The sequence below is a fragment of the Trachurus japonicus genome, chromosome 13 (assembly GCF_045865225.1).
Source record: "Trachurus japonicus isolate A0001 chromosome 13, Traja_1.0".
NCBI lineage: Eukaryota > Metazoa > Chordata > Actinopteri > Carangiformes > Carangidae > Trachurus > Trachurus japonicus.
Window position 1 is genome coordinate 23,165,333 of NC_140919.1, and position 27,435 is coordinate 23,192,767.

Sequence of the window (27,435 nt, forward strand, 5' to 3'; positions counted from 1 at the left end):
ATTGTTGTATTTGCACATTGTCAAAGAAATCACAAGATCTGTGTTTTTTAAAATGTTTTTATCATGTTGTGTGCAGTGTCACAAACATATATTTGATACTGTATAAAAAACTGTTCTTTAATTTGGCCTGTGATTGTGTCCATCCCTCCTTATGGCTTGTTTTAGTAACTGCTGCCTTCAAAGGTCCAAGTGTTTGGACAATGTGACAGGTACACTGTGAAGTGAGTAGATAATGTGTACGAGAGCAGAACAGGTTGTCGACTTGTGGAGTGTGATGGTTGGTAGATGAGTGGTGGGTGTTAGCACAAAGCTGGCAGCTGTGTGATGTATATTAAGAAACTGAAGTAGAGAACAAAACAACTCCATTAATGTTTCCACATTCAACCAAACATGAAATTCTGTCTGGTTCAGGATTGAAGGCCGAACAGCAGCGGTTTGACAACTGTGTGATTTCTCATCTGGGAAACATTAGGCATTTACTCCTCAGACTTTCATCCCACTTAATGTCACACATCATGGGGAAACATCACTGTCAAATCACACACACTTAGCCATTATAAAGTGACAACAACAGAAATCTGTTTTGTTTAACTTGTCTTTTAATACCAAGCCTTAAGACATTTCTCTGCATCACTGACCAGTTTAGACACTAAAAAGTCTCATGGCTGATTTCTCCTGACTTTTTTCCAGTTAACACCCAGTAACTACTGCAGTTTGAGCTGCCCTGCTCAAACCTAAACTCTTTTTTAGGTTTTAGTTGACAGGAAAAAGTGTGAAATACCATAATTGTAGCAGGGACTAGTATGGATTTGTAACTTATTAATAGTATTTTTTTTCCTCAACTAGGACCATATTATCTTTCACAGGACTTCACGTTTCTAAAGAGCTTCAATCACCACAATGATCATGTGTGCGGGTTTTGCTAACATCTGTGGTATCTAATCAGTCAAATAATGTAATTATCACTTAAATTAATCTGTGCTGATCTCAGTGATTAACATCAGAGACGCCTTACATAATAATGGTTAATATTAACAAATGTAATGCTCTGTTTGAGCATTAATTTAGAAAACCATGTTACCACTAAACTAGGGTAAAAAATAATCTGAGTAAATTAAACTGTTTTCAATACAGTAAATATAGTCCACCACTTCTATATTTCACCGCACAAATACTAGAACAAAGATTGTTTCAAGTGCATTTAAACAAATGTAATTAAATGCCACTAGGCTATAACTTTTACTATGCAAAGCCTGGCTCCAGATCTGTACCACACACTGACAGCGCTGCACTGAGGAGAGTAATCAGATTAAATCAGATCAACAGCAACATCAAAGTGCCCCTCCACGCTGAGATCGTCTTCATCTGTTTCAGAAGCAATCTGAGAGTAAGACATTTGTTTTCCCAGCTGAGTAATGTCACAGAAACCTAGACTGGCTTTAGTCCTCTGACAGAAACACACACATAACATAACCTCCACGTTTGCTACTCACAGGAATACAAATGAACATATTAGCTGCACAAATCATTAGTTTGATCTCAACATTATAGAAGTAATTAGGACATTCAACCATGTTATTACCTGCACGTACTTTTATACCACTCACCTTGTGGTCTGTTAGAGAAGGATATGGACAGTTACTCTGTTACTGTACAGTGTAAAGAAATTACACTAACACACTTGAGTAGAAAAGTGCCTCCTGCAGCTGAACTTTGGTTTCCTCTGTGTCCCAGAGCACTGCTCTTTTCTCAGACCACACGTCCTGATGTTTAAATCCAGATCCTCGTTCAAGGGTTTCTCATCTCCTCCAAGTGACATGTTTTTAATTTCACTGTGCTAAACCCACAGCATGTGGCACAGTGGCAGGAGTTTAGATGAAGAACTCATCTACTGGCTCCTCCTGGTTTGTGCGTGCTGACAGCAGCTCAGAAGTAGTCCTACCCTCCACCACAGGCCCTTTGGAGGGGCTTTGTCCAGCTGCCACTGTCCTGCTGCCACAGCCGCCCCTGCCTCCATCTGTGTAACCCGCAGAGCCCCATGTCTTGGAGGGGCCCCGGGGGTGTGTGTGCGTCCATGGCAGACAGTCACTCAGCTCCCTGGGCAGACTCTCCACAACTGAAGCCCCAACAGCTGCAGGTCTCTCAGAGTGGAAATTCATCAAAAGGTCTGTGGAGGAAGAGCGAGTAATTGTTTTGACTGCTGTGTCACAGCGCGGTGGGACGGGGACCCCTGTGTCCACGTTGGTCTCCGGCTCCTCCTCGTCCTCTTCCAAGAGGAGGTGGGAGTGTGAACGGGTGATGGAGAGGCGCAGAGGAGAGTCGGGGTGGTTGGAGGTTGAGGGCAGGGCAGGGCTACTGCGCTGGGATGAGAAGCAGGAGCTGCCTGGAGGTGTGCTGCAGCAGCTCCCTGAGCCCAGGCTCTCAGCTCCTCCTCCTCCTCCATAAAACTTGTCCAGGAGAGGGTCACTGCGTGGCCTGTGACCTGGAAACAACCAGAGATGTGTCAAGCTGTGTCAAAAAAAGTGAGTGAAGCAAATATGTAATTATATACTCAAATGTAATTCAACAGGATAACTATTCAGTGTGGTCGATTTGAGGAGTGTGAACTTAAAGGGATAGTTCAACATTTTGGCAAATTGGCCCATTGCCATATAGTATATAGTTTTAGGAGTAGGTTTGTTACATTTATTTGTCGGTGCAAGCTATTATTAGAACAGCAGAGCAGAGCTGTGAGCTGCTCAGAGCTACGCTACGGAGGCTCATGGGATTTATTGGTTTCCCTCATCAAACTCATCAAATACACAATCCAACAACTCCAAAACGCTCTGGTGGACAAGTTGTGACCTGCACATTCACCACGCTATGAGATAATAACAGAACGTTACGAGACAGAGTTATTTTCAAGGTAAGCTTCTAAAAATAGCTTGCACCGACAATTAAAGGTAACAAACCTACTGCTATGACTATTTGCCAAATTGTTGAACTATCCCTTTAAGTTGTAAAATTTTTGAACCTTGAAGCCTGAAACTAATGAAATAGTATTTGATATATAAATGTATCATCTTGGACCTCATTCAGCCATAAATTGAAAAATGCTGTCTTCACATTTACAAAACCCCTCAACAGCTCTCTAACGGCCGGGGTGATGAGATGGGTCTCCAGCAGGATGAAGTTAATTAAACCTTTCAGCAGCAGACACTGACCCACTACAAACAAACTGCATGTCAATGTAGCTAAATGGCTACTTTAACTACCTGGCCTGAACTTTCATATCATCAGTCTTTTCAAATATGAAGATTTAACACTTAGCTGGCAAACCCTCCATGTCTTTGATTCACTTCCGCACAACCCTCCACATATAAATGATCACCTAATACACTGGCTGTGTGTGAGCTGTGGGAAAATTAAAAAAAGAGTACACTTCATGAGCTCAGGAAAACCATTATATAGAGCTCGGTGGTCTTTGGGAGACAGCTCACTGCTAATGTAATTTAGAGGTCTGTCTCACTACTAGAGATAGTGTGTACTCCTGACAATGAACCTGTGACTGGAGGTACCAACTAATAGGTGCAGCAGACTTAACACCCTGACGATACAGCCGAGTGGAGCATCTTAACCCCACAAACTCGGCTCTCTCCTCTGGACTTACCTTGCCTGTGTGTTTGCCAGGGCAAGGGAGTAGTGAGGCTGCAGGGTGACAGGCTGTGGCCCTGTCCCGAGCTCCTGAGCTGCATTCCTCGAGGGGACACGCTGGGACAGGTCAGGGGGAAAGCACAGGTCAGAGGTCGCTGAGGCTGAGCCGGGGTTTTCACCTGCAGCACAGAAGAACAGAAGGGAAGGGATTATGATGTATAACAGGACTAGAGAGATTTGAAGATGCTAAGTATCTTTGACAGAATTAACATCCACGCGTCTGACATACGGCTTTCCGACAAGAGTTTATTCTGTGAAACACAGGAACTTTGTGTCCCATCAGGTTTGTGTATTGTATCGTTAAAAACCTGAAAATGGGCAAGAAATTATATTTACAGTCTCACATCACTCATTTCCCAAACCAACTTGCTCAACTCTCAATCATTTGTTATGTAATTGTATTTGGACAAACTCATCTAAATACAAATATCATATTACAAATTCAGTCAAATTAACACATTAACACTAGAATTCCTCACATCCTTACACACATGAAGCAAGAAATAATATACCGTATGTTTTGATTGTATAGAATCGTTCTAAAGGTTTGAGCAGAATCTCATCTCTGTGGTTCTTATACACACAATTGTGTTTATAGATTTGCATAAATCCAAATCCCATGCAAATCTTTAAACTGGCAAAATGGGATTTGCATCACATGCAAATTTTTATAAAATGTAATTTGCATTATACAAATCATGTATACCGTATGTGTATTTTTAAACATTTAGGTCTCTGTTTAACATAACTGTGAAAAAGTAAAATCTCCTAAATTTATTCTTGGCTAAATTATGAAAAATATTAACATTCCTTCACCTCCCAAACAACTGCTGCTTTCCCTCAAACGCAATCCTGTTATTTCACTGGGGAACCCTGCAACTACCGGTACATATTGTGTAGCAAACTTCCTGTTCTACAAATCACACTTGAACAGCATGATGAACATAGAGCCTGCCTTTTACACTCTGTATTCTCTGATATAATTATAGAGTAAATCTTCCAGCACAGCTCTGTGTTTACAGATAATGTAGGGCTTCCATTTACATGTATCCCACATGTTAAACAAAGGGATAGACAGAATAAATAAGACTGCATGTAAATTAAAAGGCAGAAGCTGAACATTTATAAGATTTCTGTCATTTTGGGCATTTCACTCCATAGAAACATTTTCACTGTTTGGTGTCAGGTTAAAATGTGATTTGCACTGAGCTGCACTTACCTGGAAGAGAATCTTGTTGCCATCGAGGTCTTCTGTCTGCCAGCGTGTATTGCTGATGGGTGTGCAGGGGTTTGGCAGCAGTGGCACCAGCTGGCCAATTTCTTCCACACTAAACTGCAGGACAGCAGAGCTGCACGGCTCCACCCGCACCCCCGGTGACAGCTGCTTTAAAGCCAACTGCAGGCACAACCCCGGCTCTATGTGGGAGGGAGAAATACAAGGAAACAGGCAGAATTAGACCAGATTGGATCCAAACAGGAGGGAATGAGATAAAGGATGGATTTTAAATGTTCCAATTTTCATACTCAGCGATTTATTTATTAAAGCGTTTTGAAAGAGGTGGTCTGTCATCATTTGATTTCTCAAGTTGTGAAATACAGCACAGCAAGACAAATTATTTTATTTGTCACTTCAAGGCCTGAAAAAAACAATATCAGCAGCAGCACTGTCAAAAACAGCAACAAACTTGAAGAGTTACCTGTGTGGAGAGTGAACCAGCAGAACCCTGTCTTCTGCTCCTCTGCCTGTCGCTGTAGTACTGTCTCATACAGCCGCACAGCATCCTCATAGTTGTCATAACCATTGAACAGCGTCACACGTAGAATTTCTCCTCCACAATGCACTGGTCGGACCCCCCACACGGGCATCCCTGCACCCAGACTATAGAAGTCTCTGCTGGGGAGAAGGTAGGGCCTCAGCAGGGCATTGGCGGGGGAGCTGCTGGAGTTGATGTGGATCCCTCCTGTTCGATTACCGCAGCTCTCGGTGTGATGGTACTGCCAGGGAGGCCTTTGAAAGAAGTCCAGCACTTTGAGGATTCGTTCCTCTCCATAGGCCTCATGGAGGAAGAAAGTGATCGCCACAGAGGGGTAGCCTGAAACATTTTTTGAAAAATATTTTTTTCTCCATCATTTTTAAAAGGGATACTTCACCCAAAATCCATAATCCGCCAATTTTCTACTCTCCGTCATGCCAAGGAGGGGTTTGGAGAACTTTCAGAGTTATCAAAACACTTTTGGAGTTCCAGGGGGGGTCCGGCTAGCAATGGATTTTCATTTGCTGAGAGATGTTCGTTTGTTGTTGTAAACCATTGGATGTATGAAACACAGAAGAACATCTCGCAGTAAATCTTGCACACACAAACATCAGATCACCAGAACACCAGATCCACTGGGAGCTGCTACTACATCAAGGCTAAAAATAGAGATCAAATTATTTTTTTCCTGAACAACTTTTTCATGTGGCGACTTCAGGACACTTGGGTCAGTACAGATGAGCAGTATGGAGGTATCTGGATGTTTCAAAGTGTGTTTTAGACGATTCAAAAGTGAACTCTATCCGCCGCCATTATATGAAGATCCGTTGCCAGCCTGACCCCCCCTGGAACTCCAAAAGCGTTTTGATGACTCCAAAAGTTCTTCAAACCCTTCCTTGGCATGACGGTGAGTAGAAAATTGGTGAAGTATCCCTTTAAACAAAACATGCAGTTCTGGCAGGGATAGCATTTTTACACGATACACAGAATAAAGAATTCAGTTCTACAACTTAAAATAGGGGTCGTGGACTGAACAGAAAGTTTAAATGGTGTGCAGTTAACTATATTTTTGGGGCTTTTGCCAAGATTGACAGGAGATGGGGGAGGCAGAGAGAGGGGGAATGAGCAGCACTAAAGGTCCACCCGATGCAGGATTTGAACCGGGGCCAGCTGCAAAGAGGACTGTAGCCTCTGCCTCTACCCACTGAGCTAAACAGCACCCCTAATTTTCATCTTTATGGAGAAACATGAACAAGAAGGGTTTTGCATACCTGCCAGTGAAATGCCTTAGACCTGAGTACATCACGAGAGGTGCCTGAATTAAATGTAAGACCACACAGCGAGGATCCTTACCTGAAACAGGACAGAGGCGGGTGTAGCTCCTGAACGGGGAGGCCCTCTCTGACACATGGAAGATGCGGAGGCTTGGGCAGAGCCAGCGCAGCAGACGATCCAGGGTGTGCTGCAGCAGCAAGGAGTCTCCTGGGTTGGCCAGCAGGTGTAAATTCATTAGCTGGGGCTGCTGCCGCTGTGGCCTGTTACGCCTGGTCATGAGCTCAACTGAGGAAAAACACACACACAACATACAGTTATTTTAGAAAGGTGAAATATGTCAGTGTTCAAACTAAACTGAACAGCTGTTTTACCTAAGGCCATAACAAATGTATAGTTCGAGAGGCACTTGTTTTACATCTATTTTACACATCAAGCTCAGATTTCTCGTCACTGGGAATATGACTCAGCCCATCGAAGTAGGAGAGGTACAAGTACAAGTCAAGACATAGTTTCATGTTTTAGTGTGATACCCGTATGGGTCTGGTGGAGTCACAGTTCAGAGTTAACATCTGTTCATCTTTTACTGATCAGCCAAAACAAATACTGATGCACTCTGGAAATGGAGAAGTTATGAATCATTTTCCATCACAAGGCTTCACAAGCTGACAAACAGCAGGCGAGGGTCTTAAGTCAGAAACACATTCTGAACTTCACCCACACTTGGTGCACGCGTCTAATAGAAATGTATGCATCTTAAACAATGTTGTCACATTTCCAAAAACATCTGTGTTTTATATACAGTACATGGCTCGAGCCTTTAGGCACCCTGTTTTAATCTTAAATGTAGATTTTTTTTTTTTTTTTTTACTTTTTAATATCATATGGTTGTTGTGTGTTCCAGTCACCTCTTGATCATCATCAAGTCCCTGTTAAAGACCACTCTGCTTGTGGTCTCAACACAGAGGCAGATATCAGAATAAGCACGAAAAACTGTGTTGGGCTGGATACTGAATTGATCAAACTGCATTATGGGGAAAACTGGAGCCTGACTTCTCACATGTGTGTCCTCCAACTTTATTGGAGTATAAATCTAAAAAGAGAGAGACAGAGCTCCTCCAGACTGTCCTGTACAGGAGTAAGGAAACACTTACTGCCAGCTGACGACATCCTGCTGCAGTCAGATCTGAGTAAGACACAAAAAAAAGAGAAGCACATGAGTTATTATTACCTCCCAGACACTCCAGGGTTCAGTCAGACTTGTTTGGTGGAAAGACAAAAATCTGTCTCCATCTTGTGGTGGCTGGTTTGGAAACCTGCCCCGGCCCTTTTGCTGTGGTCACCATGACAACACATTATCTGTTGTTAGCTAACGTACACTTAAAAAAAAGAGCCAATTTATGGGAAAATATCACAAAGAGAGCAGCGATAACAATAAACTACACTGTTAAGTGGTAGTAGAAGTTAAAACACCACTTTCAAGCGGTTGGTATTGAAATATCTGCACTTTTCTCACTCTTCTGCCTTTTGACTAAACTTAATTTCCATTGTGGCAGCGGTTTAACAGCGAGGCTAACGTTAGCCCCGGAGCTAACGGCTGGCTGCTGTTGTTGACTCACTCGGCGGTCTCGGCTCCGGAGTCCACGCTTTCATCGTCGGCTCTCTTTAACTCCGCCACTCCGCGAAACATGGCCCAGTAACAGCAACAACAACAACAACAACAACAACAACACTTTCACACTCGGCAAACAGCCCCGGACAGAAACGTTGAGCGGGGTTTGCAGCCGCAGTAGCCCGGTCTGGGAGTGAGAAGCATCCTGTTGGGATTTCTTTCCACAGCCTGCTTCCCAAAAAAAGGGAAAAAAATGGGACGCCGTCCTGGGACACTGACGTCACCAGGCAACCATACACGGTTACGTTGAAATATAGGCTGTGTATGATAATCGGAAAATGTATTGACCGGTAACAAAAGAAAAAAGGAAAAGAAAGAAAAAACTGGGATGTCCTTCCTCAAGTTTAGAAGAAGTTCCTAGTGCGGGCGAAAGGGAGCAGCTGAAGAAGCGGTGCTGCTGCTGCTTTACATCTAAAAGCCGCCTATAATAATAACACGGACGGAGCAGATGGCATGCGTCTAACAATATGAGAAGACAAAGGGGACAGGAGGTCCAGACGGGCTGGGGAGATTTAAAAAGTGCAGTGGACGTGTGGAGGGGAGGCTCTAAACCCTGAAAATTAAGTACACTGTTTTGCTAAGACCTCGTTAAGAGCATTACAACTCCTCAGCAGCTCCTCGCTTTTTGGAGCAGCAGCAGCAGCTCCAGTCCTCGCCTTTGGTAATGACGATGGGCTGGTGAGTTAGTGCGTAAAGGTTTCCTCAGGCTATCATATATATGACAACTATGAGTTCCTTCTTAATTTACACAATTAATTACACCTGACAAGAAGAGAAAGGACACCTCCGGAAATAATAAATTCAAGAGTTTGGTACAGTCCAATGAATCCAAAATGAGAAGTCAATAATGAAAAATAATAATAAAAAAAATAAAAAATAAAGATACTAATTCAAAAACACATACAATAATCCTTGTACAAATAAATGTAGCAAAAATGCATATTCTGGGCCTATAGCAAAAAAACATTATGATGCATTTAAATGCTAAACTTTCATCAGTCCAATGTTAATATTCAGCAAAAGTCAAATAATCTAAAACAGTCCAGCAATACACCCTCCTTTCACATATGGAAACTTTAAGTGTTGAATACTGGGCAAGTGAACAACAAACACTTGAAATTAAGTCATACTGATATATAACAAACTTGACTCTGAAATGTTTTTTCATCTTGCTTCTTCTGTCAGTCTCATTTCGCTGCAGTTGGTTTTATTTCAATAACTTGAAGAAAGAAAAAGGGTTGGTTTATTTATTTTACAACACAATTTCCCCCCAGAGAGTGTTTTATTCAATAATACCACTTCATGAAAAAGTCTTTCTCTGTCAAGACAAACTGGAGTGAAGCTGCTGCTTTGGTCTAAATGAGCACACACATTATTATGTCTTTAAAATAGAAATAACTAGGATGAAAAAACCCTGACATAAACTATGCTGTTGTGAAAAAAGCAGGTCATGATCTTTCACAATAAAAATGTCTAGGAATATTTCACAATCTTGTGGCTTTATGACATTTTTCCTGCATTTGCTAATATGACTTTTTTACATCTTGGGGCTCCATCATAACAAATGTTATGATGTTCAGTGCTCGTTGAGTCTGTTTTAGAAAGCCTGTAGTTTGTGGTGCATGTTTTTGTTCCATTCATTTTATAGCAGAGACTGAATATTGTAAACACCTCTCAATATAACAATACGGATCACCAGCAGCACAATCACAGCCTCACAAATACATGTACTGAGTTTTCTTGTGAAGATTAAGATGTAAAAAAAAGTGGTAAACAAAGTACTTAAGAGGTTTGCAGAGTTCCTCTTCTGAGTTGGGGATTTTTACTGTGGCTTACCATTTATATTAAGCTTTAATTATGGTTAGAGAGGAAAGTTCTTTTATGTGACGGACGTAAAAAAAAGAAAAAAAAGAAAACCCATCCCTTCATTTTTTTTAATTCTACATTTAATATGATGAAAACAAGGCCCTGTACAATCCACCTTCTCAGTGAGTACAATAATTATTTTACAATTTGTACACATTAGAACATGGTGCTAGACTGGTTCCACCTGTTCAAAATGCAGTCGAGAATGGGAAAAAAAATCCTCTTTGAAACCTGCACCACAAGGAACCTTCCATTCAAAGAGAGGAGATAATCTTTTGGCCAATCATACAGCAGGCCTGAAGTGAAAAATGTGTCATGAGAGACCGAACAGCATTTATGGAGCTTTTTGTGTGTGTTATTCCCCTGATTGATCCATTAGATAAAAGCATGCTGTGAAGCTACAGCTCTTGATCTCCTTAACAACTAGTACAGACCTGGCCAAAATATTGAAAATGGCATTAAATATTTCAGCTAAGTGAGGTGCACTTAATCCGTATCAGACATTAAAACAACCTCAAAAAAACAGACATATTTGCAACATGAATTAAGCACTCTTCATGTTTTCTCACGTACTCAAAATGTATTTTACTGTGGTTGTAAACCAGGTCTGTGCCAGTTAACACTTTGCCCTCTTCTTTAAATTTAAAATCCTCTGGGAGGAAAAGGCCAAGAGTGCCTGTCAACCTGTACAGCCATCATTGTGCCACAAAACACAAACGTAACACACTGACATCAACATTTTAAACAGGGGAGTGAACTCAAATGTTTTCTTGGTCTCCGTGTAGCCGCGCGTTTGCTTTAACACGTTGATGCTCTTTCTCAACAGCATGTAGTTATTTAACTGGCAAACAGGCTCATCCAATTCTCTCCCAAGGCCACAAGAAACATGATTTTATACAAAACTAGATCCCCTCCTTTTCTTTTTTCTGTCAGCAGAAGAAATCTAATATTGCTAGAAAACTTCCCCATCTTTAGCGTGATTTTTTTTGTTTGTTTTTTTTTACACAATTTATGGAAGAAAAGTTAAGCTTCCCAGTGTTTCCCAGAATCAATGATGAAAGCACTTCCAAGTTCATTCAAACACATAGCAGTCCACAAAAAAAAACAAGGCTCTCAGTTTCTCTCAACTCGATGTTAGAACTGAATTCACTTGTTTTATGCTACATAAGTGTACACTTTGCGGTCCTCTGGTGTTCGTGCCAAATATTCCCTCTCAATGAGTCCTTCAATGCGCTTCTTGATGACTACAGGACTAGGGAGGAATCGAGCTCGCAACTGCTGTGTGACCTGTGGAGACACAAAACACAGTGTTAAGTATATTAGATCTCTTTTATTATTCACACACACACACACGCTCCTTATACCTTTGCCTAAAATAAGAAGGGCTACATTCTTGTATGTCATATCATTTACCACTAGGAGGCTCACCGAGGAGCAGGTAGTGTTCTATGATGAATGTGTAAAGGTTAATACACTACAGTTCATCACAGCTTTGGGTTTTATAGTACAGTTTAGTTTTCATTTAAATTCACTGCAGCCGTTTCAGGAGACTGACCTCTGCTACTAGGACATTGTGCTGCATCTTCTTTCTAGATTTCATGATGCGAACGATGGCAGCTTCGATCTCATGCTTCCTGTCGTCGTCCACCTTCTGTCGCGTCTCCTTCCTCTCTGGGTCCGACTCCCCCTGTTTAGCAGCCACTGGGAGGTGCACAGCGGAAAGTCAATGCAAAAGACAAAAATAAAGTACACCAAAAGAACATGAGCGTTTTCAACATTTTGCTTAATTTACTGCAGTGCATGGTACCGTGAAATTACAGTACTCAAACACCTAATGTTTCTGTATTGCAATTCTGTCCTGCAAGAAAAACCTCCTATAAATGTGATGTCTCTACCTGTCTGGATCTTGACACGATGCAGTTTGGAGGTAAACTGGTCATTGACTGTAAACACATGGCCATTCTCGATCTCCTTGGACTTGGGCTCCTTAGTGAGGACTCTCTGAGTGGGTTTCCCACAAGCCAACGACTGCAGTGCTCGCACCAGCTCCCTCTCTGGGATGTCCGTCTCCTGCTGGATCTCCTACAGAGTGGAGGGATCAAGTACAGGTCTATGAGATTACAATAAGCAACATGTAACAGACACAGAAACCTCATGAAAAAAGCTTTATCGAAATGAGGAGATCCACTGTCAATCAACAGACTGTTTTTTGGCACAGAATATTGTTTCTGCAATAGAGGAAGAACATTACGCAGCATTTATAGGCACCAAACTCTGTACCTCAAAGGTGGACTTCTCTCTGTTGTTGAAAAGCATGAGGATGGTCATCTGGAAGGTGGAGACCTGCAGGATGTGCTTCCTGGTGTTGGAGCCCGTCACCTGGGCTCCTCCCACTCCGACCTCTGACCCATCCTCCTTTTGACATGTCGGGGAAAAAAGACGAATCTCTAAGAAAATGGACTATACTAGATTTACTTGTTCAAACAGTCTTCACAAAATCTTCACAAAAAAAGACACATCACTTCTTGGAGTTTTTTTGTTTTTGTTTGCTTATGCCAATGTTATGAGACTGTTGTCTGCAGTACATTTAAAAGCTAAGTATAACTTTAAACAGCACTACTGTCAAAGAAAAACACTGACACATTGTTTTCTTCTATAGATATATATCAGGGATGCAAACAGCGCGCCGAAAAGCGAAACTCGCTTTTTTCATGACCAATTAGGTGACTTGTGTGAATCGTTCAGATCCGAAGAGTTTTTGTTTTTTTTTGGAGGGGGGGGTCTCAGCGTCTCAGCTCGGGTCAGTAAAATGTTTTTCTAACAGGCTGACAGTGACAATCACGTGAAACTGAGGCGAACTCATTCATGGTTGCCTCTGATTACACGATAACAGCCGACCTCCAATGTTGACGCGACATGCGCGCTCATTAAAGCGGCGCGTATCCGCGTGCAGCCGGTGCGACAGCAACGCCGTTTTTCCCCCCGTGCATGTCTGTGGAGCTGTGATGTCTGTGGAGCTGTGCACCGTGGACATGCACGGTTCCCTACGTTGCTGTGTCAGGCAGGTGTTTCCACGGAGCTCTGCCCCGTTTCAGAGGTGAAGGAAGCCCTGAGTGGAAAGACGTCGCCTCCGCGATGTAGAATGTGTTCAATTAAAGTGAAACTAACACATTATATAGGCCTATATGTCCATTACACACTGAATGAAACATCCCATGTCTTTATTTATTCAGTTTATTTTAATAGTAATAATTATGACTAACATTCAGTGAAGACCTAAAATTCAGTATCTCCAAAATTGAAATATTGCAAAGAACTTTTTTTTTAAAGCATTTTTAATATAGAAATGTTGGCCTTCTGAAAACTGTCCATCTATATGCACTCAATACTTGAACTACTGGAAATGGACTTTTCCATGATATTGTAATGTACTTATTTGTTAATGGTGTGCCCCCCCCCCCGGGAAATTCCTCTCTTTTTTGGTCCTGACCCGTTTGCATCCCTGATATATACATGTATATATTCATAACACTATAGATTTAAGTGCTGAGAAGTTTAAGTGTTCTTCTTGGTCACACTGGACACTTACCTTTTTGATGGGGCCGTAGAAGGTGGCATTTAGATCTGCAGAGCCCATATGGTGCTGCAGTGTGAGTTGTCTGCCGCTGTGCTTACCAAGATAAAACCTACAAGCAGGGGGAAGTCACTCAAGGTTAACCTCTAAGAATAGTCAATGTGCCACAATTAATCTAACTTAAGTGTTGTTACAGGCCCTTGGAGAAGAACACCTGGACAATGAAACATGGCACCTACTTCACATTATTATATTTAGTGGTATAGAAGCTTATATCTTTAGAAGGGTGAAGAGGGTTGTTACTCTGCTCAGCTTCCACTTAGTAATAAAACATAATGTGGCTTTGTAAGATATAAAGCCATATCTCTCCTCTGTATTATACAGAGGAAGGAGGTATATGAACTCACTGACCTCCTAAAGACTTCAAATGCATGTCGTGGTGAGGGAGGGATATTGCACTTGGGTGTTGCTGATTGTGTTGGCCAGTATCCTGTGGTCAGGACTCTCACAGTGAGATCAACTCCTCCAAGTGACACCTGATGGTAGAAAACCACAAGACACACAATCAAATTTCAGTCTGTGCATCACTGCTGCTGCTGTACACTGATAACAAACTAGGTACCTGTGCACAGACCCCCGTGTTGCTCCATACAAATTCAAAATCTTGTAATTTCAATAAATTAAACAACTAGATTAAGTGACCTTTTAAATGGCCTTTTATCTATTTATTCCTTAAAATCATGCCTAAGTGATTACTCACATTCACACTCCAAATTCACTGTGAGATGAACATAAATTGTGTGTTAACTACTGTAATTACAACAAGATACATTAACAGACACAGGTGAAAAAAGCGATGTGACAGCACAACCTGAAATTAGCATCATGTATTCCCAGGATATGGATGGTTAGGTGCGTAATTGTTTTAATGTAATTGAGCGACATAGCAATGCTAATTCAAGCAGCTGTAATTCATGAATGATTACAGAGAGCAAGTGGGCTTTTTATTGTGACAGTTGTGGAGTGTGCGTAGAGGCTCCTCACCCCGGTTGTCTGTAGATGTTGTCTAAACTCATCCATGGTGGTGTTGGAGATGCTCATATCCCGGAACATGCCCTCCAGTTTGGAGGTGAACTGGCAACCGCACTCAGTCTAAGCAGTGAAGACCAGAGGAAGCGTGAGAGTCAGCTGATGATAAAGCCATTTACTGTAAATCAACACTCATATCACGGTCAGTACTTCTGTGGATCCAGTCTGCTTACGGTTTCCTTTATTTTAACTTCCTTTGTTACATACCTACGTATACACTGCATTAACTGCAACTTACAGTAGATATTGATTAATAGAATCATGTAAGGTGCGTGAACCTTCAGTATTAGCTGAGTCATGGAAAATATTTGGACTGGATGAGCAGAAGTGAGCACAGGAAAAGAAGATGAACTGCATAAAATCATTTGGGTTTGAGAAGAGCACTCCTCATCTCCAGGCGAAACATTTTTCAGTCACTTCAAACCTTGCCTGAAATCTCTGAGAGGAAATAACTTCGGCATATGGGATTCCTGCTCACCTTGAGTTTTGAGATCATGTTTTTCTCCGAGTCATCAGACACACTCTTGTTTGTGAGCAGCCTGCGGGCCAGATGCTGCTTGTAGTACCTTTCAAACACGTCCTTTTCCTGCATGAAGCGGAAAAGCACCATGGCCTTGTCCAGTATAGACTCCACCTCCTGCTCCGTCAGCTGGAGCGAAGTGAGAAAAACATGACAAAAGGCCAAGTTACACACATCGTGTAAGGAGAACATATCGCTGGTGAGAACAGTCAAGCAGATTGAATAATCTGCTCCACCTAGCAACTCAAGTGTAATAAAATAGATAAAAACACAAATTTATCTTATTAATTACTTTTTTAAAGATATGTTATTTAATTTCAAAAATATCTGTAACAACAGTTTCAGTAAAAATATACACAATTCTGTGTATATACACATATAAAAGATGAAACTACTACAAAAATTTAAGAGAAAACTACAATAAATCACATCAATCCATGCTGGTTAGATTACAGTTTCTTACATTATATTATTGGGGAGTTACATAAACCTTCATCAAACACAGACATAACCTCTCATCACTCTATGTGTAAACAGCCTTTTATATTAAGCATGAAACTGAAACAGGTATATGATGCAGTGTCAAATCCTGAGTAAGAAAGCCAGTATCTGTCGCGTGAGTGCAGATCCATGGGAGGGCTCACCCCTTTAACGCCTTTCTTCAATTTGTCATCAATGAAAAGTGAGAGGTACTCGGGTGAGCGAGAGTTCAGGTTAAGGAAGTACTCAAAGTCCCCAGCGATGGTTTGCTTGAAGAGCCGGTCGTTATTGAAGGACTCCTGGAGGAAACGGTCGAAACGGGACTTCAGATCCAGTAAACCCTGCACGCAGGAGGAGAGGAGGGTGAGACGAGGAGGGATGATTCAGCAGCAGTTTGCATTAGCAGTAGCTTAACAGTGCAATTAAAGCTCCAACGGCAGAGGATCACATCAGATAACACGGAGGCTACTGTCACTTAGCTGAGAGTAAGAGTAGGAGTGAAACTGCAAACCACAGAAACAATTTTCCCCAGCAGCTTCAAAGATACTGTAGGATGAACATAACAGGGTTTCAAACACAGTGTGCCCTCTCTCTAGTCACCTGAACGACCTCACATATAATTCAGTGCAGTGGAACAACAACATGCGGTTTAGGGCACAGACCATCAAGGTTTGTAGCCACAAACACAAGAGATCAGAGCAGTTATCCTCAGCTGGGAAGTGCATTATGGTCAAAGCTTGGCATGCAATGGTGTGTTAAAGCCTGCTAAGCCAGTGGACATTACTTCATGATCTCTAACAAGGCTAGATGTTGGGCCCCGAGTCTTTTTCTCTCTCTCATTCACTGAAAATGTATTTGTGCTTACAGGGTTATGGTGCGCTTCAAAAGAGCATGTGCACCACCTAACCTGTCTGCTATCTTGCTGGAGCAAATTAATTGAAAATTTGCAGGTTGCAGGTTGCAGGTCCAAAGGTGTGAGAAATGATATAACAGCACGGCAGCGCCTCCTGATAACCGAGCATCTCACCTGGATGTAGTCCACAGGGTTTTTTCCTTCGCCCTCCTCTGACACGAGAGCCTTGCCTTGCTCTCGCAGGTATGAGCTCATACACTCACACATGGTCTTCAGCCCATTGGGAACCCTGCTAAACAGCTTGTACATACACGCCAGGTCTGCAGATCGGGATGCATGAGCACACACACAGACACACACAGAGTCAGAAATCTGTTTCTACCCACTGAAAAATACTGATCAGCTTAGAACTGTTTGTTTGCACAGAGAGTGAATTGGGAGACTTGTGTGTTTCTGCGCTGAACAATGTGAAAATATTTTCTAAATGCAGAAAATCAAATCACTCTTATTCTTCTCATATTTCACTGTTTGTGATATGAGGAACACAGGGGAACGCACTGCGACTGCATGACTGGTCCAGGGAGACATCAGTTTTACAAGTGACAGTGACAAGGTTTTGGGGAGTGTTTCTATTGCTCTGTGTTGTGGAGTGAAGCACAAACTCTCACTGCAACTTGTGTGGACTTCATTTTCACTTTTAGTACAAATGCAGAACACATAATTATAAATTAAATATGTCGGAGCTTTTACCGTCTGTTTTGCCGTTCTTCAGCATGTGGACCAGGCCTGAGTTCTCCATCTCTACAATGGTTTTCATGTGTTTTGAGATGAGTTCTCTCTCCACCACCTTGACAATAGGCTCCTCTGTGGACTTGTCCAGGCAGTGCATCACTCGCTCAATCTCCTCATTAATCCTGGCTTCCACCTTCTTTATGTACACACTGGCGCTGTTTTCTGCAAGGAACTTTTGGCTCTCCATCTGAGTAAAACAAGAAGCAACCATGAGCTGAACAGAAACACCTATGTATTTTTTCTGTGACTTGAGGACCATACTTTTAAGAAGCACAAATTGTAAAACAGAAACCTTAACACTGCACCAACATGTTATCATACAATATGAGTAATGTTTTTGCAGACCATTATGATCTTCCAGTCCCTTTATATTTTTTATCCTGATAGACACTTACATTGTGTTGTGTTATAATCAGTGTATGAATTAGTGAGTTATAACCAAAAACAGGTTTTGTAATGTCACAGTGACCTTTGACTGTCAAATTCTGATCGATTTATCCTTGAACCCAAATGACTGTTTATGCCAGATGTAATGAGGGCATTCCTGACATGTCACAGTCACGAGAACATGAAGTCACCATGACCTTGAATTTTGACCATCTCATCTTTGAGTCCAAGTGAATATTTGTGAAGAAATTCCATCACGTTGGTCTGGAGATATCACATTCAAGAGGCCGAAACTGAATCATATTCATGAGAATGGGACAGACTGATGGGCGAGCGAACACAATGTCTGCAGCCCTGGCTGTCGCTGAGGCGGCGGCATAACAATGAGCAGTCTTGGGAGTGTTGTTCTCTCACAAACCTGGAAAAATTCTGCAGACATTTCTAAGAACGGTGCCTCAAAGTCTTCTTCATAAACAGATCTCCCTTCAAGGCCGAGGATCATTAACATCTGGCAGGCATTTCTAATGGCCCCCCTGGAGCAGAGAAGAAGAGGACCAAATGTTGAAAGCAAAATCAGCAATGCAAGACAATAAAACACAATGGATAGGCTTCAATGCTCAGTAAAAAAAGAAACAATAAAAACATTTCTGAATGCTCGTGTCACACGTACTAGGGCTGCCATTACATTTTGAATGTGTGTTCACTGATAAAACAAAAACAAAAAACAAAAAACACTCTCCAGAGCACAAGGCTTGTTAAAGAAAACAACAAAAACTCAGCTGTGGTAATTGTATCAGACCTACCCGATGGGTCTTTCCATTGGTTAATGCCAAAAGCATGCACGCTGTCCACTTATGGTAACACATGATGACTTTTTGTCCACAAATCGACTATAAAGGAGATGAACTCTATTTTCTTCGCGATTTAGGTAAACTGATATTAAGATATTATAACTAATAATTGATTTACAAGGATGTCATGCAATAAATCCTGTTTAAATATGGCTACCTGTCCACCACCTCCCCCTTCCTCTCGCGTGCGATCATGTCCAGCAGAGTCTGTCGGAGATGGTCTCTGATGCAGCCGTAGCGAACCACCTGATCCCTAAAGATGATAAGACCTAGGTTGTAGACATTCTCTACGTTGTTCTGTTGTACATAAACCCGGTCCTGTAGGACAAACACAGGGAGACAGAACATCATCATCATATATTTTCACTTTCTATAAAAAATGTTGTTTGTTTGGCCTCAGTGTTTCCTCCTGACAACGAACGACTTTGTCTTTTACAGAACTCACTTGTGTAACTGAAGCTTTGCCAAGATAATTTCTTTGAAGGGTGTCATTCCAAAGATGATTAGGTGTTCCTCATTCCTCAGTGACAATTCAACAACACAGTACCAAATTCAGTTTCCGTGATAATCTCACTATTGATCAACCACAGCATACTTAGGGCACACTCACACTAGGCAATCGTACTGTGCCAAGCACGTTTGCCCCCTAAAGTCCAGATTCTATGGCTAGTGTGAGTGCAAGTGTACTGTACCGTGCACGGTATGGAACAAGTGGCCCTAGTGTGAGTGCACCCTCAAACAGTATGGGCACCAAAGGAATGCAAACTGCTCTCTGTGGTTTCAGTTAACTTTATTAATACTTATGGGCAGATATTACCTATGCTTTTAAAATCATGTATCGACCAGTATCTACCAGTTTGGACCAGAAGCCACAGTCTCTTGAGAAAACATAGTAATCACAGTAGACAAAGTCAAGTCAAACCTGTGGCTCTGCATTTTTGTGTAGTTATTCAGGATAACGACTACTTTCAATACGTTGCGTAATGAACGCAGTGGTGTGTGAGAATCTTGTGAAACATCTGGTATTACGTACCATATACATCAGGATGTCTCTGATCATCACCATCGCCGTCTGATGGTCATTCCAGGCCTGATTTAGGGTTTGGAGGAAGTTATTGTTTAGCGAGTTGAGGACATCTTCTCGTACCTTTGAGTGAGAAAGACAAACATGAGCACACAAGAGGAAGAATCATAATGTGTCCTGCAGTGTTGGTGACAACAAAATGCCTGATCATAACAATAATAACAACAACAACAACAATAATAATAATAATGAACAAACAATGTAAAAACTCATTCTTCAAGAGGAAAAAAAGTTCTCTGAATCCAGCTGAGATGTACATTTGAGTTCTCTTACTCATGCAGTCTTTTGTTGTGACCTTACGTGGCTGTTTCTTTAGTACCTTTTCTCTACTAGTCGGCCACACAACAGCTTCATAATAGTCACACTGCAGTGTGACTCAGCACTGTAAACCAACGTCTCTGTAGAGTTAAGATTCTTAAGGGCACATCGACCTTCCTTTTTCCCTCCTTTTCAACAGCGATGTGAATTATCAACTCCTTTCAGTGTCACATGAGACCATCCCTCACAGACTTACTAACTTCTTTCACACATGCTGGAATGCATTATGGAGGCAAACCCACACATATGAACATGACTTTAAATCAAAGACTCATGCACATCCATGGTTCACTAAGGGCACGGATAAGTAATTATGAGCCAACTCTTACAGCTAGTACATCCATGTGCTTCATAAAACTGCTGCTTCATCATGTTAAACAATATACTTATCAGGTGCAGGATACATATATTCAATAACTGTTATCTGATGAACATCAGAAAATGTTGTTATAAAGGTGACTGACTACAACACATAATCCCCAAACTAAACACAAAATGTGAATTCATCTCTTGGTTTTTGGAGGACCATATACAGAAAATTTGTTGTGGAGTATTTAAAGGGGACATATTATGGAAATATCACTTTTTGAAGGCTCTTTTACATATATTTGGGTGTTTGTCTTGCCTTCCGACCAGCAAAATGTGAGAATTGACAAAAAAAATGTAATGTGCAGGCTCCCTAGGGTGAAATCCACGTGGTTTTATGGGCTGCTCCCTCTGTTGTTTTCCAGTGATGTAACTAGGATTCAAATTTGCTTAAAGGCCCGCACACCACCCTGACCTGGGACCGGTAGAAGAGGAGGGGCGGGGCAAGTAGTGGTTCATTTGCATTTAGAGGGACAGGCACTGAAAGCAGCCGTTCTGGACAGGGCTGTTTTGAGAGGATGAAGAGAGCTGTGATGTTTGATTCTTGGGGGATTTTGACCAAAGCATGTCACAGATATGTCTTTAAGAGACCTATTTTAATTTGTCGAAAGGGAGCATAATGTCTCCTTAAATCCACAAGTTTTTGCTGGGAAAAAAGAACTGACATTTTTACAGAGCAGGGTTTTAAACTCTTCTTCAGGCCTCGTCTGAATGACAGTGGAGGGGCTACATCTGTTGCCTCTTTTATGTTGGCTTCACAATTCACCTGCTGTTCTGTCTGGCTGGTTAGTGCCGACAGCAAACTGAGCTGAGGGCATAAACTCGTTCTGTCAGTAATTCTTAACGGCAGGAATCATTAGGCCAAACATGAAACCAACTGTGAGGGAGAGTGACTGCTGCATGGGAACAACCGTACAGTGCAGTGCAGTGAGATCCAACAGGAAAATCAGGCAGGCAGCATGAAAACCATAATCGTGCTGTTTCTTTGAAAGTGATATTTGGATTATTAGATAATAAAAACATATTTTGGTTTAAGAGCCCTCTTCTTTGATCTGTTCCTTGTTGACAGTCCCTCACTGTTAATTTACTAAGCCTGCCAAGTTAAGAATGTGCATTTAATTAAGCTGTAAAACCATCTGGCTGGTATACAACAGCAGCCTGATGAAGTATTGCTTATTGGGTATCTATTCTGCACACTGTAAGCTGCACAGAAGCATTCACTATAGACATCACATGGTCGAACCTAATTTGTTGCTAATTATGTGCAACAAAAAAACAAGTGGAAAAACATTCACTGATGGCTTCTCTAACATATTAGTAATAATCTGAAACAACCTCGGCATTGGCTCATCGCCGCACCTAGTGTTTTTTGGGGTTTTTAATCAGACTGCTTAGAATAATCCACTTGACAAAACAATTTGGCATCACTACCACTTCATTTACAACTGACTTCTGATTTCTGCAGGTAAATGTGAGGAAATTGCATTCTGTAAAGGCATCATTCAAAAACATACTGATGAATTCCTGTCACACATAAGGCTGTGCGCTGATGAAAGAGTAACCCTGCACAGTGGAGAACCCCGGGAAAAATATTACCACTAAAGGCTACGATCTACAAACCCAGGCCAGTCACAGAGACGAGGAATCGGTCTAAAGAAGGTCGGAGTGATCCTAAAAGACTTTTACAAAGCTCATACCTAACAAGACTTGAGTAACAACCTCTGAAATAGTATTTCCCTGCTTTTTGACTTCACTTACTGCTTGTTTGCCCCCACATAATGGAAACAGCTCCTGTTTTCTGGCATTACCGTATGTTTGTTTTGCAACACAGGCCAAATAATGATATGCATGTTAACATTAAACTTGTGTAACGCACTGTTAAGATTTAAGTGGGCTACTGAAAAGTGGCTTTCATGCAGTTGACTTGAATTCACATCCAAAATCCATTTTGAATGTTTTGGGGAGGGACATTAACACCACCAGACCTCATCCTCGATTTTAACAACACTGATTTAAATATAAAGAAACTGTACCAGCAATTACCTATTACAGTACATACTTCAGTAGCAGCAAAGTTAAAATCACTTAAAAATACACAAAAACAGAAACATAAACCACAAGTTTTTACTCAAATGGTCAAAACTTAAATGAGAGTCTGGAAAACAATTGCATGAGGCTTTATAGTTCAGGATTGACTTGTGTGTATTTACTACAGAATGTGCAGTCCTAACCGTTCCTGCCAAAATATACTTAAGGTTCTGCAACTGTGGTGGCCTGTACTCTCTCTGTTAGTCTTACTTTGTTGATAAGGTGTTCCGTGACGACCTCCCGCAGACCCGTGTACAGCTTCTCTCCGTGTTTGTGGAGCACCATCGTGTAGGCGTTCCTGTATAGCTCCTCAAAGCTCAGGCCACTGTTATTCTTCCTCTGTATCTCCTGGATGGCATTCTTCAGAAGGTCCCAGATATTGTTGACGTACTTCTCATCCATCGTCATCTGCAAAAGGTAATGCATTGAATAAAATGACCATCACCTATCACTGTTTGAAGCAACAGCTAGACACAAGGGCATTTTTCATGATGGTAAGAAAAGCTTTCTGATGTAGAAAGACTCCCACCTCCGTGTGTTGTAATGAGAGACAGTCAATGGGATGCAGAATAATTGTTCTACCTGACTAATCATCATTAATAACCACAAACCTGGTAAAGGTCTATAATATTTCATTATTGTCAGTTCACAGTCTTTAATTATCTACTTTGTTACTAAGAATGGGCCCACAACAGGGCACCGTATTGTAGCTGCGATGACAGCAACGCTTCTCCCACCTGTAACAAGCTCCCACATCTTTGCTGTTCACACATGTATGGACCTATGCATGAAAACAAACTGGTAAAGGGACCCTATGGCCCAGTCTGACATTTTGTAAGGTGTTACCTCTCCCTTGTCGTGTTTAATGCCCACCTGAATCATCACTAAACCAACAACATAATGTATCGATTCTGACGATTATAGCAAAAAAAATGCAGGAGTTTTGACAAATCAGGAAAGAAATGCAGAGAAAAGCAAAAGGAAGAAAAACTAGGCTAAATCAAAATGGTCGTTAAATGACAACTTTGTTAACAGCTCTACTGCACTGTGACCATGGCAGCTCATTGGAATACAAAACTGAAGACATGAGTTAAACTCACATAGCAAAACTAAACATCAATGTCTCAAATGAGCTTCTTTTCCCTCCAAGTACTTCACCTCTATGTTGCACAAAACAAGTGACAAGTGAGTCGATCTGTGGTATTGTTGGTTCATCTTGGTTTGAATGAATGAATCATTGCTTCCTATTTACATGCTCTCAGTCTACCTTTGACATTTCACTTAAAACCCAATTAACCCAATAAATTATTGGGATAGATGTCAAGCAGTCTGACCCGAAAAGAGCAAAGGTTGAACATTACATTTCTGCAACGCCCTCCAAAGTGTGAACCAAAAACATTAAGCCTGTACAGCAGAATTAAGATATATGCCAATATCTATGAACTCTGACGAGGGTCAGTCATTATCTGCCAGCAAATTACTATTAAATATTTAAGGAACAGTAATACATGTGGGTAATAGTGATATTACTCAGTTTGGGGTTCTGTATTAATTCAACTATCAATCCCACAGATTTCTAAAGATGACTAAACTGACTATAAAATCCCTATTAGCCGTTTGTGCACAGTGAAACCTATTGTGACTAAATATAAACACTATATTATAGATGGGGTTACAAGATTGCATGGTATAGATGCAAAACGTGTTTGGTTTAGCTCCATGTGACAAACAGTCACACAACAGACAAAGTGAAAAGAAAATGTATACTGCACGGTACTGAATTGTGAATGACAAATCTGAAAAAGCTTAAAACTTAAAAGCAATTATTCTCAGCACACTTGTAGGTCTCTCGATATCCAAGGCAGAAATGTGATATGTGTGCCATCTCCAGTAAGGAGGAACAGTGTGTGCTCCCACTCAGCAGAGCAGACAAGCCCAAACACATGCATGTCAAGGTGCTGGTCTGACAGCAAGTCTCTGTCAGGACTGGGCCACAATCAACAGGCTCACCCAGGTAAAAGGTGTTCTCTGCACTGAACACGGGCAAACTATGTGGCCACTGCCACAGGCACACACATACAACTTGAAATGAGTCAGTTGCACTTAAGTACAGTCCCAGTCAGCGAAGTCACAGACAAGGCTGAAATTTCATTTTATGCAGAATGAGGTCAGTTCATAAATGAGGTCTTTCAATGACTTGCAGACAAAAGGAGTGTCAGGAAGAGGAGGAGAGGAATCCCACACCACAGCTTTACCACTGAAGCAACCACAAAAAGCAGGACTTTGAATTAACACCGCCGAAATCATTAATGCAAACCAGCAGAGCTAGGTCAGATTGCTTGTGTGAGTGTTTTTAGTGTTAGCATCCATTTAGAGCTGTGGTAACACTAATGCTGCTTATTATTATTACGTGCATTTGGGAATCTGGCGAGTGTATTAATGCAGAAATGTCAGACAGACCCAGAGCCCCAGACACAGCGACATAAACGTGATGCATTAGATAGAGGGAGAGAGCCAAAAAGCAGTCAAAACAACAAGTGTCAGGAGCCAGGGCTAAACGCTAGCATCGAGGCTATGTCGACTGCTACCAATATCCAAGCTAATGTTTCGGGGAGTTGTGGGATATTTCAATGTTAAAGACAATGAAAGTGGTTTACAAAATTGATCACCGATGTCCACAGAGCAGCCACTCGACCAACCAAGCAAGCCTGAGGGCGGCTGGACCTCTGACGGCTGCACATTGTTTACGGAAAGACAAACGTCTCTGCTGCTCAGCTGGTTAGCCATGCTAGCCGTTAGCCTAGCAGCAGCACCAGACCGCGGTGGTCGAGTCGCTGCCTCGCCGGCAGACAGAGCACCGACGGCAGCGTGCACTTACAGGAAAGGCCCGTATCCTCATCTTGGTGTCCTTCTTGGTGCCGCCTTTGCTGAGATTGGACATGGTTCTCCTCGTCCGTGGGGCTCTGTATTCACATGAAAGTGTTTTTCTCCGGGGAGGGACGGGGGGAGGGTGACTAGTGGTTTATGGAGCAGCCGACGAGCTTTCACTCGACCTCGGTAGCTCCGCGAACCCGGCACCGCAAGTTTATTGTTGACAGCCAAACGCCAGGTCCCGATACTTCTTCATGCAGCAATGGCGGACTACCTGCACTTCTCATTGCGCAGAGCTCACGCACTCCAACTCACGCGAGAAATCAATTGAGAAAATTTTCACAACTTTATTTTGCAGCTGTAGCTTAGGAACTGGCAGCATCCACTTATAGGCTACCACACTGTACTGATGTCGTATTACTATTATAAGTGTATCACAATTTAGTTGATCAAACTGTTTAATAATTACATCTGCGAATAATTAAAAAAAAAAAAAAAAGGAAATGCAGTAAATCCTCCCATTAGTGTTGTTGGGGAATTGGCATTTTGCTTCAAATGTAATCAACTATTTAAAATAATAATAATGTTTAATATCAAATGAATTCATTTCTTAATTTTCAATCGTGAATTGTTATTAGGCTACTTTATTGGTAGTATTGGTAGTAGGCTACTTGTTTCTTGGTAGCCTACTTTAATTTTATTTATCAATGGGCTATGCACTCCTCGTATTGTTTGTAGCCTATTTAAAAAAAAAAAAAAGATTTATAGCTGTCAGATAAATCTACTTTCGAAAAAGGACAATATCACAGAACCATATTAAATTTGAGGCATTAAGTAGCACAGTAACACCCCTCAAATATCTCATATTAGTACTTAAACATAGCCTGACTGAGTAAAAATAGCTACTTAGTTACATTCCTCGACTGATCGTAGAATAATTTAGATAAGCAATTAGCATTAGAGTGTTTATTTAATCAATGTCCTCCTGAACCTGTTATTTATATGTGGTGGAAGAGGTTATCGTAAGTGCCCAGCTTCTTTACTTACTCTACAAGTAAAAAATAGTAATCCCACTGCAGACATAAGTATTTTGAGAATAATAAGACCCTTTGAGGTAGGCTACAACAGGAACACCATTAAAAGTAAGTCCTGTCGTCAAAATTTTGCCTGTATGTCATTTACATACAGTAGGCTAAATCATCGAAATTCATTTTTATATTACTGCAGAGAAGTAACAGTACCATATCAGTACAGTAGGCTATCAGTACCTTCATTCAAAATGTTATTACTGTGAATGACCTGTTTTTATTGTGGATGTACATGTGATTGTGAACATCACATAATAAAATTACTATAGTAGTGAATTTGAAGTAGGGGTTATAAAATGTGCCAAATGAACTTAATTTTCAATTTTATATCTGAAATCAGATTTGAATTAGGTACTATACTGATGCTTTGTGTTTAAAAAGTTTGTCTTATTCTAACTGGTGCAGTACAATTTGACTCTTGATGTCTGATAGCAGGCAAAATTGTATCAGATGAAGGGGCCCATATTAAATTCTAAAAAAAGATGCATCGTGCAAATAATTTTTCTGTTTGAATGGTTTCCAGGAGTCTGGTCCTATAACAGCTTCAGATAGGGTGGATTCGCCTAATGTGGGACACTGCCTAATGTGGGACACTTAAGCTTAAATGGGTGTAGGTCTTCCTATAGCAAAAGAAAGTTAATGTAAATGTGGTCTCACACAAGCTGTGATATTGCATGATCAAAATCACATGACATCTCAAATGTCCAATCATAGATTTGGGAGGGAGAGCCTTCAAACCGGAGGCACCCTGTGTGAAGACCACCAAAATGCTAGGTACTTAGGGTTTGGACAAAAATAATGTTAAGGCCATAATTAA

At 41.4% G+C, this 27,435-nt stretch overlaps 2 protein-coding genes across 4 annotated transcripts; both read right to left on the reverse strand.

The window, feature by feature from the left end:
• Window positions 1-589: 589 nt before the first annotated feature.
• On the reverse strand, window positions 590-8,568 carry fam124b (family with sequence similarity 124B). Of its 2 annotated transcripts, XM_085795454.1 has the most exons (7): window positions 8,339-8,568; window positions 7,874-7,905; window positions 6,801-7,007; window positions 5,391-5,786; window positions 4,913-5,109; window positions 3,650-3,812; window positions 590-2,482 (listed from the first exon to the last, which is right to left on the reverse strand). In XM_085795454.1, the coding sequence occupies exons 1-7, from the start codon at window positions 8,407-8,409 to the stop codon at window positions 1,872-1,874; spliced, it is 1,677 nt and encodes a 558-aa protein (XP_085651580.1). In that variant the 5' UTR covers window positions 8,410-8,568; the 3' UTR covers window positions 590-1,871. The 2 variants fall into 2 exon arrangements, with proteins under 2 accessions (XP_085651580.1, XP_085651581.1); XM_085795455.1 differs by lacking the exons at window positions 7,874-7,905; window positions 8,339-8,568 and adding an exon at window positions 7,951-8,087 and having other exon boundaries at window positions 1,648-2,482.
• A 2,185-nt stretch (window positions 8,569-10,753) lies between these two features.
• cul3b (cullin 3b) lies at window positions 10,754-25,802 on the reverse strand. Of its 2 annotated transcripts, none has more exons than XM_085795458.1 (16): window positions 25,538-25,802; window positions 22,870-23,067; window positions 19,837-19,950; window positions 18,961-19,121; window positions 18,371-18,485; window positions 17,524-17,752; window positions 16,948-17,093; window positions 16,085-16,261; window positions 15,399-15,569; window positions 14,876-14,983; window positions 14,243-14,367; window positions 13,847-13,943; window positions 12,538-12,669; window positions 12,153-12,339; window positions 11,813-11,958; window positions 10,754-11,544 (listed from the first exon to the last, which is right to left on the reverse strand). In XM_085795458.1, exons 1-16 carry the CDS (start codon window positions 25,598-25,600, stop codon window positions 11,413-11,415), a joined length of 2,301 nt encoding a protein of 766 aa, XP_085651584.1. In that variant the 5' UTR covers window positions 25,601-25,802; the 3' UTR covers window positions 10,754-11,412. The 2 variants fall into 2 exon arrangements, with proteins under 2 accessions (XP_085651584.1, XP_085651583.1); XM_085795457.1 differs by having other exon boundaries at window positions 12,538-12,672.
• Window positions 25,803-27,435: the final 1,633 nt, after the last annotated feature.